Source organism: Dendrobates tinctorius, unplaced genomic scaffold, assembly GCF_039654945.1.
Source record: "Dendrobates tinctorius isolate UK_male_01 unplaced genomic scaffold, ASM3965494v1 ptg000138l, whole genome shotgun sequence".
Lineage (NCBI taxonomy): Eukaryota > Metazoa > Chordata > Amphibia > Anura > Dendrobatidae > Dendrobates > Dendrobates tinctorius.
In genome coordinates this window covers 15849837-15863714 of record NW_027361806.1, presented here as the reverse complement: position 1 = coordinate 15863714, position 13878 = coordinate 15849837, and the positions used below count along the sequence as shown (strand labels likewise).

The 13878-nt window shown below is 40.8% G+C and overlaps 1 protein-coding gene and 1 long non-coding RNA gene across 3 annotated transcripts in view; one reads left to right on the top strand and one right to left on the bottom strand.

Moving 5' to 3' along the window:
* LOC141048750 (uncharacterized) overlaps window positions 1-13878 on the top strand; it is a 190857-nt gene that overhangs the window by 78408 nt on the left and 98571 nt on the right. The gene's annotated exons all lie outside the window — the stretch shown is intronic.
* The window catches only part of LEPR (leptin receptor), an 84392-nt gene that overhangs the window by 41054 nt on the left and 29460 nt on the right, over window positions 1-13878 (bottom strand). For both annotated transcript variants that reach the window (XM_073544704.1, XM_073544703.1), the window contains exon 5: window positions 5447-5622. In XM_073544704.1, the coding sequence (XP_073400805.1) occupies window positions 5447-5622 (176 nt within the window). The remainder of the gene's footprint in view (window positions 1-5446; window positions 5623-13878) is intronic.

Here is a 13878-nt window from a genome sequence, read left to right as displayed (position 1 = left end):
ATAGATAGCTATAGATAGAAAGATATAGAGATAGATATATAGATAGAGATACATAATAGATATAGATAGAGATATACAGATATAATAATAATAATAATAATAATAAAGACATATATAGATAGATATAGAGATAAATATAGATAGATGGCTATAAATAAAAATAGATATAGAGATAGATATAGAGATAATAGCTAGATATAGAGATATGTATAGAGATAGATATAGAGTTAGAAAGATAGACAGATATAGAGAGAGATATAGAGATTGATAGATGGATAGATAGATAGAGATAATAGAGATAATAGATAGATATAGAGATAGATGGATAGATCAATAGATAGATAAAGAGATAGAGATAGATAGATAATGAGATATAGAGATAGATACAGAGATATAGTGTTAGATAGAAAGATAGATATAGAGAGAGATAGATATAGAGATAGATATGGATATAGAGATAGATAGATATAGAGATAATATATAGATAGATATAGAGATAATATATAGATAGCTATAGAGAGAGAGATATAGAGATAGATATAGAGATAGATAGGCAGATAGATATAGAGATAATAGATATAGAGATAGATAGATATAGATATAAAGATAGATAGAGATAGAGAGAACGGTAGATAGAGAGATAGATATAGAGAGAGATAGATACAGAGATCGATAAATAGATAGAGAGATAGATATAGATAAAGATAGATAATAAATATAGAGATAACAGATAGATATAGAGATAGAGTAAGATAGAAAGATAGAGATAGGTAGATATAGATAATAGAGATAGCTAGATAGATAGACATAATAGATAGATATAGATATAGCTAGATATAGAGATAGATAGCTAGATAGATGTAGAGATAGAAAGATAGATATAGAGATAGATAGATATAGATATAATAGATAGAGATAAATAGATAGAGATAGATAGATATAGAGATATATATAGAGATAGAAAGATAGATAGATATACAGAGAGATAGATATAGAGATAGAGATAAATAGATATAGAGAGAGATATAGAGAGAAATAGATATAGAGATAGATATATATAGAGATAGATAGATATAGAGAGAGATAGATACAGAGAAAATATATAGAGATAAATAGATAGAGAAAGATATATAGATATAGAGATAGAAAGATATATAGATAGATAGCTATAGAGAGATATAGAGATAGAGCGAGAGATATAGAGATAGATAGATACAGAGAAAAGATATAGAGATAGATAGCGGATAGATAAATAGATAGGTATAGAGATAGATAGATATAGATATTAGATAGAGATATATATAGATAAAGATAGATAGATATAGATGGTAGCTAGATAGATAATAAATATAGAGATAATAGATATAGAGATAGATAGAGTAAGATAGATAGATATAGAGATAGATAGAGTAAGATAGATAGATATAGAGATAGATAGATAGACATAATAGAAAGATATAGAGATAGATAGATATAGAGATAGATGTAGAGATAGAAAGATAGAGCGATAGATAGAGATAGAAAGAGATAGAGATAGATAGATAGATATAGATAGAGATAGAAAGATAGATATAAGAGATATATAGAGAGAGATAGATAGATAGAGACAGAGAGAGTGAGAGAGATATAAAAAAAAAAACAAAACACAATACTCACCTCTCCTCCTCGCTCCCACGCTGATCCCGGCTTCAGTGTCAGGAGCTGCCCCCTCTGCCAGACACACAGCGGGTGCGCGATGTAGTGACGTCATCGCGCACTGGCTGTGAGTCAGGAGCAGAGAGGACTGAGGGCGGCGCCGGCCCTGATGCAGAGCGGCTTACTGGGCTGGGGGCGGGGCCTCTGGGGGTGGAGACCTGAAATGATGATCACTGCTTCGCAGTGAATATTCATTTCTCTTTAGCAGCGGGGACAGGGGCTCCTGCCTCCTGACACCCCCTGCTACTCCGCTGGCAGGGGCCCCCATAGCAGCTGCATGGTGTGCGACACACCATGGCTGGGGGCCCCTGGAGCAGCGGGGGCCCTAGGCAACTGCTGGCCCTGTATGCCAGCAGGTGCCAGGGCCCACCAGATGCCAGGGCCCACCGGAGAATCCTCTGGTTCTCCGGTGGGCCAGTCCGACGCTGTACAGGAGTGATACTGCGGTACCGCCAAGGACGCTACTACCCCGTAATGTGAGTGAGGATACAGAAAGTAAGAAAGGAAAAGTGAAGGAGGAATGCTGTGAGGACTGTAATGTAACGGATGTGTCCGGGACCGTTGAAGAACAAAGTAAAATCGTTGAGTTGACTTCTAAACCGGTATCTGTGTCCGTTATTTCATCCTTAAAGGGAATCTGTCACCCCTTTTTTGAGATATCATATAATGATATCATTCAATTGTGTGTCACATAAGGATTCTCTTAGTACTTTTGCTTCCCCCTGACCCCGCACCTTTCATGCATAAATACCTTTTTTTATATCGGTTCAGATGTATGTAAACTGCCGCTGTCCGGTCCGCTGGGCGGGGCTTATTCACCTGCCCCCCCCCCCCCCCCGTCTTGCTCTACGCATTTCTTCTACGCATTCCTTGTGCAAAATTTTGAGATTGTGTTTTTTTTCGAGACACATTATACTTTATGATAATGGTAAATTTAGGTTGATATGTTTTGTGTTTATTTACAAAAAATATCAGAAATTTGACAAAAATGTAAAAAAAAATAGCAATTTTCAAACTTTGAATGATTATCTCTTTAATTCAGATAGTCATACCACAGAAAAACATTAATAAATAATATTTCCCACATCTGCTTTACATCAGCTCCATTTGTAAAATGTTATTTATTTTGTTAGCATTTTAGGAGGTTTAAACATGTAGCAGAAATTTTTCATTTTTTCATGGAAATTTACAAAATTATTTTTTTAGTGACCTATCCAGGTTTGAAGTGACTTTAGAGATCCTATATATTGGAAAAACCCCAAAAGTGATACCATTTTAAAAACCGCACCCCTCGACATATTGAAAACTGCTGTCAGGTAGTCTATTAACCCTTTAGGTGCTTTTCAGGAATTAATGTAAAGTGGCATGACAGGAATGAAAAGGTTGATTTTTACCACCTAAATGTCGCTGACTTTTGAACAGGCCGCTGTAGCCGACAGACTCTAAGGCCGCTATTTGCTCATGAATTGCCATGGCAAACATCAGGACCACACGATCAGGATCTCAGGGTGCCGATAGGGATAAAGAGGAAGCCCCCACACTTTTTTTTAAACATTTATATGATATAGTCATTATTGACAGCAGCATATAAGGGGTTAAACAGATATGGACGGTTCGAACACTGATCGTAGCTGTTGCAGCAAGTTGTCAGCTATACTGTACAGATGACAGCTGCTGAATTGTCACCTGTATGGGGAGGATATGCTCTTATATCTCAGGTCAGTAAAAAGACGTATTGGCTGTCATTAAGGGGTTAAATCTGCAGCATGTCAATTGTTTCAGTGTTTTTGCTACAGATTTCACCCAGACTAATGAGTGGGGAAAAATCTGCTCCAAAAAACGCAAGCAAAAAACGTGCATTATTTACACTGATTTTTTTCCTGCCAAGAGTTGCAGACATTTCTGCACCAAATACTTAAGGGTATGTGCACACGCTGCAGATTGTGCTCCGGATTTTTCCACGCAGATTTTGCTAAATCCGCAGGGGTGGGGCAGCACGGTGGCTCAGTGGTTAGTCCTGGGGTCCTGGGTTCGAATCCCACCAAGGATAACATCTGCAAGGAGTTTGTATGTTCTCCCCGTGTTTGCGTGGGTTTCCTCCGGGTTCTCCGGTTTCCTCCCACATTCCAAAGACATACTGATAGGGAATTTAGATTGTGAGCCCCATCGGGGACAGCACTGATAATGTGAGCAAAACTGTAAAGCGCTGCGGAATATGTTAGCGCTATATAAAAATAAAAGACTATTATTAAAATGACCTGCGTTTTACCTTCGGATTTAGTGCAGATTTACTGCGGATTTTCTCCAGAATTTGAGCGGATTTCCCCTGCGTTTTTACACCTGCGGATTCCTATAATTGAGCAGGTGTAAAACGCTGCGGATTCCGCACAATTGACATGCTGCAGATTCAAATCCGCAGCAAATCTGCGTGGAAAAATCCACAACATGTGCACAGCGTTTTTTGCTTTACATAGATTAGAATGGTACTATACACCGCAGGATAATCTGCTGCGGATCCACAGCAGAATCCGCAACATGTGCACATACACTACTCTACGTGACTTTTACATTTGTAGGCATTTGTCCTATGAGTCAGGCTGTGTTCACACACAGCGGTTTTTTCGCGGTTTTTTCAATGAAACCGCTAAAAATAAGCTTCCCATTCATTTCTATGCATTTTGCACTTTTTGTGCATACTGATGCGTTTTTTTATCGTGAAAAAACCGCATCGCGGTAAACGCAGCATGCTCATTAATTTCGCGGATTTTTCCGCGCTTCCGGCTATTTATGCGTTTTGAAAACGTGCGGAAAAAAACGCATAAAAACCGTGCATTTTCTGCGCAAAAACGTGCAGAAAAAAACACGCGGTTTCTGGGAAGGGAGTCAGGTTTTTCAGCAGAAATTTTCTGCTACGTGTGCACTTGGCCTCAAGGAAAAACACCGTATGCACAACTTCAGAAGGTGCTCAAGTAGGGCCCCACACCGTACATGAATAATAAAGAAAACTTGGCACTCAACTTCTAGAATATTTTTTGGATTTTTTAATGCAGCCAGAAAATAGACGTTTCGGCCTCACTGGCCTTCATCAGTAACAGACTGCAGTATACTGGTTAATCGCATTCAGTGTGATAGTAAAATGTGCCTGGGCATGGAGCCTGAATCCAATAGTACCTGGGTGGGTGGAGATGCCGTGCAGACATCAGCGACTACAGCTGACCAACAGTGGATACTGGGATGCTGATGTCTGCACGGCACCCTCACCCACCCAGGTACCATTTGATATACTGTAGTCTGTTACTGATGAAGGCCAGTGAGGCCGAAACATCTATTATTTTCTGGCTGCATTAAAAAATCCAAAAAATATTCTAGAAGTTGAGTGCCAAGTTTTCTTTATTATTTGTCCTATAAGAGACATATCTGATAGAAAAGGCTAGGGCTTCCTCAGAAAAAGGTCACCTTGTACCTTGTCAGCTCACATTAATGATAGATAGATTTTTTGCAACTATATGTCACTGTTATCTTTGCCGGTACACTGACTACCTGAACAATAATTTTAGCAAATAGTATAGAAATCTATACACTCTCATTGATTAAATACTAATGTATGTCCTTTAAAAAAAGTGAAAATTGCTTAAATGCAGCATTAGTGACTGGTATGTTATCATGTGACTCCGGTTACCATTTTTCTATATTTTTCCATATGGAGCCCTCTGAAAATAATCATTTCTCGGCTTTGTGAGTTGTCACTTACTAATGGACGCAGGTCGGAGCAGCACAGGAGGATAGTGCAGAGATGTGACAGGACCAACAATGTCCATCCACAGGGTGTAGGACTCATTGTATGCGGCAGGAGAGATGCGGCACTCGCACCGCTCATATCTGTGGCATCTGCAATCAGCTTCCATTTTGTCTTCTTCCGTTCCATTCCTACATAAATGTAAAGGAAATTTCTGAACGATCTATAACCCCAGGAGACAATCCATCAAAAGCAAGTGTGATCCGAGAGACATCACAGCAGCTATCACATAATGGCACTTACATATAAGCCTCATTAAGCGACAGCTTCATCAACCCCAACCTCATCCTGTGCAATAAGAATCACTTTATGCCCAGCGCTAAATATAAGCAAATTGTGTGTTATACTCTATTCACATCCAAAGCTGCATTTAAAATTCTGCTGCATTCATGTTAGCACTCAGGCTTCTGGATACTTCTGATTTCATCTTCGTTTAGTGCCTGCACAGAACCTGTGAATTCCAAGTAGGAGAGATGAGTAAATCACATTTTATACTCCAGTTGCAACCCAAGCTGAGTTGAATTACTTTTCCTACAGTTTTCAGGCTGCAGGATATTTGCTTCCTTATCTAGCTAGTTATTTATGTTTTATAAAGTGATAACCTCACCGGGGTATGCAATTGCTCAATGATTGATGAGGGTCTCACATCTGGGACCCCCACCCCACCAATCCTGAAAGTGAATAGTTTGCATCATTGATGGAGCCCTGCAAATCCTAGTGTTTCCCAGCACAGCAGGACAACTCTCCATCACTGGATCTAGGAGTAACATAAGTAAATGATGTTCTATTCTTCAATCACATCCAAAGCTGCATTCAGAATTCTATGGGTTGGAATTCAGAAGATAGAGCAAACTGGATCCATGAACTAGTATGTATAAGGGAAACATACGACTTGGGCTACAGCAGAAGGTTCTTTTACCATAACATTGTGCCTTCGTTTATGATTTCTTTGCAGCTTTGGATGTGAAAAGAGTATAAGACAAGATGTATTCCTGCACATGTCATGCTAAAAAGCTGTGCAGACTGAATACTACTCAGAGCTGAGGATTTGACATTGTATCCTCCATGAGCTAAACACATCGGCTGGCACATCTCTCTTCTGTTCTGACAGTTTGTTACAATGTATCAGTGCAGTTAAAATAGATCTGTGGTCCAGGGAGTCCATACTATTTAGTGCATGCACAATTGTCACAACTGGACACAAACTCTCAGCTATGAGACATTGTAAGTCTGTACAGTCATGGCCAAAAGTTTAGAGAATGACACAAATATTATATTTTCACATGATCTGCTGGCCTCTGGTTTTTATGTGTGTTTGTCAGATGTTTTTATCACATACAGAAATATAATTGCAATCATATTATGAGTAACAAAAGGTTATATTGACAGTTAGAATGAGTTAATGCAGCAAGTCAATATTTGCAGTGTTGGCCCTTCTTCTTCAGGACCTCAGCAATTCTCCCTGGCATGCTCTCAATCAACTTCTGGATCAAATCCTGACTGATAGCAGTCCATTCTTGCAAAATCAATGCTTTTATTTTGTCTGAATTTGAAGGTTTTTGTTTGTCCACCCGTCTCTTGATGATTGACCACAAGTTCTCAATGGGATTAAGATCTGGGGAGTTTCCAGGCCATGGTCCCAAAATCTCTATGTTTTGTTCCCTGAGCCATTTAGTTATCACCTTTGCTTTATGGCAAGGTGCTCCATCATGTTGAAAAAGGCATTGTTGATCGCCAAACTGCTCTTGGACGGTTGGGAGAAGTTGCTCTCGGAGGACATTCTGGTACCATTCTTTATTCATGGCTGTCTTTTTAGGTAAGACTGAGAGAGAGCCCATTCCCTTGGCTGAGAAGCCACCCCACACATGAATGGTTTCAGGATGCTTGACAGCTGGCATGAGACAAGACTGGTGGTAGCGCTCACCTGGTCTTCTCCGAATAAGCCGTTTTCCAGATGTCCCAAACAATCGAAAAGGGGATTCATCAGAGAAAATGACTTTACCCCAGTCCTCAGCAGTCCACTCCCTGTACCTCTTGCAGAATATCAGTCTGTCCATGATGTTTTTTCTGGAGAGAAGTGGCTTCTTTGCTGCCCTCCTTGAGACTAGGCCTTGCTCCAAGAGTCTCCGCCTCACAGTGCGTGCAGATGCACTCACACCTGCCTGCTGCCATTCCTGAGCAAGCTCTGCACTGCTGGTAGCCCGATCCCGCAGCTGAAACACTTTTAAGAGACGGTCCTGGCGCTTGCTGGTCTTTTTTGGGCGCCCTGGAGCCTTTTTGGCAACAAGGGAACCTCTCTCCTTGAAGTTCTTGATGATGCGATAGATTGTTGACTGAGGTGCAATCTTTCTAGCTGCGATACTCTTCCCTGTTAGGCCATTTTTGTGCAGTGCAATGATGACTGCACGTGTTTCTTTAGAGATAACCATGGATAACAGAAGAGAAACAATGATGCCAAGCACCAGCCTCCTTTTAAAGTGTCCAGTGGTGTCATTCTTAATCATGACAGATTGATCTCCAGCCCTGTCCTCATCAACACCCACACCTGTGTTAATGGAGCAATCACTGAAACGATGTTAGCTGGTCCTTTTAAGGCAGGGCTGCAATGATGTTGAAATGTGTTTTGGGGGATAAAGTTCATTTTCTAGGCAAATATTGACTTTGCAAGTAATTGCTGTTAAGCTGATCACTCTTTATAACATTCTGGAGTATATGCAAATTGCCATTAGAAAAAATGAAGCAGTAGACTTTGTAAAAATTAATATTTGTGTCATTCTCTAAACTTTTGGCCATGACTGTACAGGTTAACATGTTTCCATTCACTGACAGCAAGTGGAGAGCTTTACATTCACATAAATTCGCATTTTTTCATGATACAGCAATTAAATATTCAAGATCTTTATTCAACCAGCAAACTACTTAGCGGAAGGACGTGCAAACTTTTGCAATCTATGTTTCAGTTCATCAAAACTTTTCAAATGTTTATACACCCTTTACATTTAAAAAAAAAAAGACGGCGCAGAGCGAATGAAGCTCTCAGGGAGAGCTGCACATATGGAACAGTACATCGTACTGCTGTTGCGGGCTAGTTTTCTTGGAATTCTGGAATCTTGGCATGTTCAATATGAATAGTTTACAGGCGAGAGCGTAAAAATGGACAATGCTCTGTTTTGAATCTTTCGTAATCCCCTGCAAGGATACACGCTGTTCCTTCTCACTAACCTCTAGTGTTCTGTGTTCATGTGGCCGACACATTGAAATTATTCTACTCATGTCGCACATATTGTATATGCCCAAAAACAATCAGAAAAAAAACAACAACAAAAAAAACAAATGACAAAACAAAAAATGCAAAAATTAGACCCCCGGGAGCTTATTCGTATAATGATCCAACAATTAGTCATTAAATGTAGTAAATTCTTGACTTGTTTCCAGTAAATAACTAAACTCTCAATTTTACTCTTTTATTGTGGTTTCTGATACATCCGACCTCAAAAATGCAGCTTGTGTGCGTATAGCGACATTGTGGAACAGCAGCTTGTTAGGTCTCATATGCAGATGTGGATCGATATCTTTCCACACGTTATCACGTTGAGCTGCCATCTCACCACAACAGAGCTACCACCTCACCATCACCGTAACTGCCACCTCACCACCACCAGAGCTGCCACCTCACCCTACTGGTGCTGCCACCTCATCACCACCAGAGCTACCACCACCGGAGCTGCCACCTCACCACCACCGGAGCTGCCACCTCGCCACCACCGGAGCTGCCACTTCACCACCACCACCGGAGCTCCCACCTCACCATCACCAGAGCTGCCACCTAACCACCACCGGAGCTCCGACCTCAGCACCACCGGAGCTCCGACCTCAGCACCACCGGAGCTCCGACCTCAGCACCACCGGAGCTCCGACCTCACCACCACCGGAGCTCCGACCTCACCTCCACCGGAGCTGCCACCTCATCCACCATCGGAGCTCCCACCTCACAACTACTGGTGCTTCCTCGTCACCATCACCGGAGCCGCCTCTTCACCACCACAAGAGTTGCCTACTCAACATCAAAACTGCCACAACCCCCCAACCTACTGTCTCCTTCCCATTATCCTGTAGACTGTAGGGTCCTCTCCTTCCTGTGCCAGTCATTGTTCATTGTAATCTATATTAGTGCTTTGTATGTAGCCCTTTCTCATGTTCAGTCCATGGAATCAATGATGCTCAAAAAATAATAATAATAATAATAATAATGTTGCAAGACGCAGCGTGTACGATCACCTTCCAATTCCACTTATATGTGCACGCAATGTCATTATACGAAAGGGCAAAGCACTGAAAAGATCGTTGGGGTCTTTCATTCTGTGGGGCCAAGTCATTGAATTTGTGCCATTTTTTTTTTTTTGTATTGACTTTTTTATTTGCTTATTGTGTTTTTAAACTTGTTTTGCAAGTTTTCTTTCATTTTATGGCATGGTTAGCTACTGCTATATGTTTTTGCATAAATCACTTGCAGATTTTTAAAATATTGACTTTTTTGTGCAAATTTGCAGATGAGCGTATTTTTGGTCCCAGCGTGATCCAACAAAACATCAAATTGCACCCGGATCAATGTTCGTCTATGGGGCCGTGCGCATGTCTGATTTTTTTCATTAGACAGTGTTTGAGGAAAAAAATTGCTGCATCCCCAAGTGTGGTCTGATATTCTGATCATACTCGGCCAAGTCAATGAGGGTGTGGGAAACATCGGATGGCACTCGGAAGACTTCTGAGTGCAGTCCAATTTTCATGGCCTCACAGAATGGAGAGATGGAAATTTTTGTTTACTCTATCTTCTCCTCATCCAAGTGAATTGGTGCACACTATGCTTTCACGCTAAGGCTGGAGTCACATTAGTGTATGGCATCTGATGATAGAGCATTGGATGCACTATGCTAATGACATTCAGCTCCTGCTCTGCTGCAAGCTTGATCCGAGTTTCATGCTACTGTGCTCCAATTTTCTCGCATGAGAGAATCGGTGCGGAGAAGACAGAGAAAGTAACTTCTCCACCATTGCTGTGATTGCACTGCACTCGGGTGATATCCGAGTGCAGTGCAATGTTTCACATGCACCCACAGTGCATGCAATCATCCGATTCTCAGATGCAGTCACAACATGCTGCAATTGTTTTCAAATGTCAAGTCGACATGAGAAAATGATCGCAGGTGTGACCTGCCCCATAGTTCAACATTCAGTCGAGTGCAGTTAGATTTTTTTATCGGATTGCACTGATCCGATTACATCGCAAGTGTAAGCGATCCCTTATACTAACTTGCAGCATTTTAAAGGATCATACAACTTTTGACTCCAAAAGTGATAAAAAAAGCAACATAGTAAAAATATCCATCATCGTTGAATGTCAAGCACCATTTTGATCATTTTAATCCAAAGTGCAAGAGAGCAAAAAGAAAAACAAGACAAAAAATGCAAATAATGATGTCAGAATATAATTAAGGGTAAAAAGGAACGTTTGTTTTTTTTATAGTACAGCCCAGTCTTCCGCCATACACAGATGGTTAGACTCTTTCATCGAAAAGTTTATACCTGACTACTGCCAGACATGTAATTCATAAACAATTATGCCAATCCCTGCACAAATAATACCCACTATAAAATACCTACATACCACTATATAATATCATTCACTGCCACATAATTTCTGCATAATAGTGTTAGGAGATACAACCAGGAGATCCCACAGAGATCACCCCGCCGTTGCCCGATGTTCAAGAACCAGCAATCCGCCGCCTCCAATCGTCAAGACAATTATACAGACAGACTTGCATCTTTCATCCAGCCGCTGACATTTCTGGATTGTTAGTCATGGGGAAAGCAAAGGAATTGTCAATGGATCTACGGGAAAAGGTAGTTGAACTATATAAAACAGGAAAGGGATACACAAAGATATCCAAGGAATTGATAAAGCTAGTCAGCAGCGTTCAAACTGTGATTAACAAATGGAAAATCACGGGCTCTGTAAAAGCAAAACCACAGTCAGGTAGACCAACAAAAATTTTGTCCTCAACTGCCAGGAAAATTGTTCGGGATGCAAAGAAAAACCCACAAATAACATCAGCTGAAATACTGGACTCTCCGAAAACTAGCAGCGTGGCTGTTTCAAGATGAACAATAAGAAGACACTTGAAGAAAAATTGGCTGCATATCGAGTCGCCAGAAGAAAGCCATTTCTGCGCAGATGCCACAAAGTATCTTGCCTACAATATGCAAAACAGCACAGAGACGAGTCTCAAAACTTCTGGAACAATGTAATTTGGAGTGATGAGACCAAAATTGAACTTTTTGACCACAACCATAAACATTACATTTGGAGAGAGATCAACAAGGCCTATGATGAAAAGTACACCATTCCTACTATAAAGCACGGAGGTAGATCGCTGATGTTTTGGGGATGTGTGAGCTTCAAAGGCACAGGAAACTTGGTCAAAGTTGAAGGAAAGATGAATGCAGCACGTTATCAGCAAATACTGGAGGCAAATTTGCAATCATCAGCCCAGAAGCTTTGCATGGGACGTACTTGGACATTCCAACATGTCAACGATCCAAAACACAAGGCCAAGTCGACCTGTCATTGGCTACAGCAGAGCCATCTCAGTCTCCTGACCTCAATATCATTGAGCCACTCTAGGGAGCTCTCAATCGTGCAGTTCATGCTAGACAGCCCAGGAATTTACAGGAACAAGAGGCTTTTGCCAAGAAGAGTGGGCAGCTTTACCATCTGAGAAAATAAAGAACCTCATCCACACCTACCACAAAAGACTTCAAGCTGTCATTGATGATAGAGGGGGCAATACACGGTATTAATAGGGCATGTGAACTTTTGATCAGGGTCATTTGGATGTTTTGGGTTGTTATTATGATTTAAAAAGAGAAAATACATTAGTCTGACAATAAATGGCTTTACCCAACCACTAACCATGAGTGGAGAAAATGTTTTGGTGTTATCATTCATATTCTCTGAAAAAACACCCAAGAAAGCAAAAATACTATCGGGGTATGTAAACTTTTTAGCACAACTGTATATACCCTGGTATGGTCAGTGCCAATCTTCACAATAACCCATGGAAAATTAGCTGCCCCCACCAATGGTTTTTACAGGCCAATTGGTCTCCTGACAGTTAGCATATGGCTACAGGACTGGGCTTTGCAGAGCAAGAGGAACGGAGCTATTAAATTTTATATATTTAATCCGGAAAAGTAGGTAGTGTTTATAAAGAATATACAAAATATGTTACAAAATGGCAACAAACAATATGATATATACAATTACATAAAAGAAAAGGGATAACAATAGAAAAGTACTGAAACTATGTTACAGAAATGGCTCACAGCTAAGTGGAGGGAAGCACTTCTTAGAACAACTAATTAGAGCAACGGACAGAACCACAGAGTACTGAACTGACAAATGACAAAAACCCAAACTCTTATTTTTATTAGATCACATACCTCCCCTTGGTGAGCTCATATGGTGGGCTGTTTGTGGGATGTGCTAGGTATTTAAAAGATTATGAGATCCCCAACTTTCAGTATATCTTCACCCCTAAAGGTCCCAGGTGGGAGATATTCTTCCGACAGGTATGTCCATCCACCCAGCTCTCCTGCTCTCCTGCTGTCTGTCTATGAAGGGCACACAGTGCATCACCCAACTTTGCACATAGACTTGCCTCTGCACCTAGCATTCACATGGTATGCCTTTCAGCTAACCCCAGCTTACCCCAGTGTTATTTATGACCTTGTTTACTCTGGCTTGATCATATGCATCTGGTCCACTCTTAATTGTGTGACCAAGAAGAGCAGAAACCACTCCTCTCTGCTTCACACCTGACTGCACTTATATATATACTGACTGCACTTGTACATATATTGCATAGCTCAAGTCTGCAAAGACTTCAGTCTGCAGTGTGATTTCTATAAGTGTGTTCTAGAAGTGTGAAGATTAATTTAAGAATTAAAACCAGAAGTGAACCAGAAGGGAACTGAAGGTAACTCTACACAGTCACTGTAAACAATGTTTCTGTTTGTTTTCACTTTCACCCCTATAATCCTTCACTTTTTGCTAATTCCCCTAATCCCTACTCCTAGTAAGGAACTGTTCATCTCTTCTTCAATCCTTCCCATCCACCTCACCTCCGTCTCAAAACTGTTCCTTAACATACAATCATCTGTCTCCAAACACAGACAGCCCCCTCATTCCCTCTCCTGCTCCCACCTGCTAACACTTTCTCTGCTCCTTCTCACTGCTGGTGATATCTCCCCAAATCCCGGTCCTCCTCACCACATTCCCACAGTCATTTCTACCTCCCATCCACGCGCTATCACAATCTTCCGTA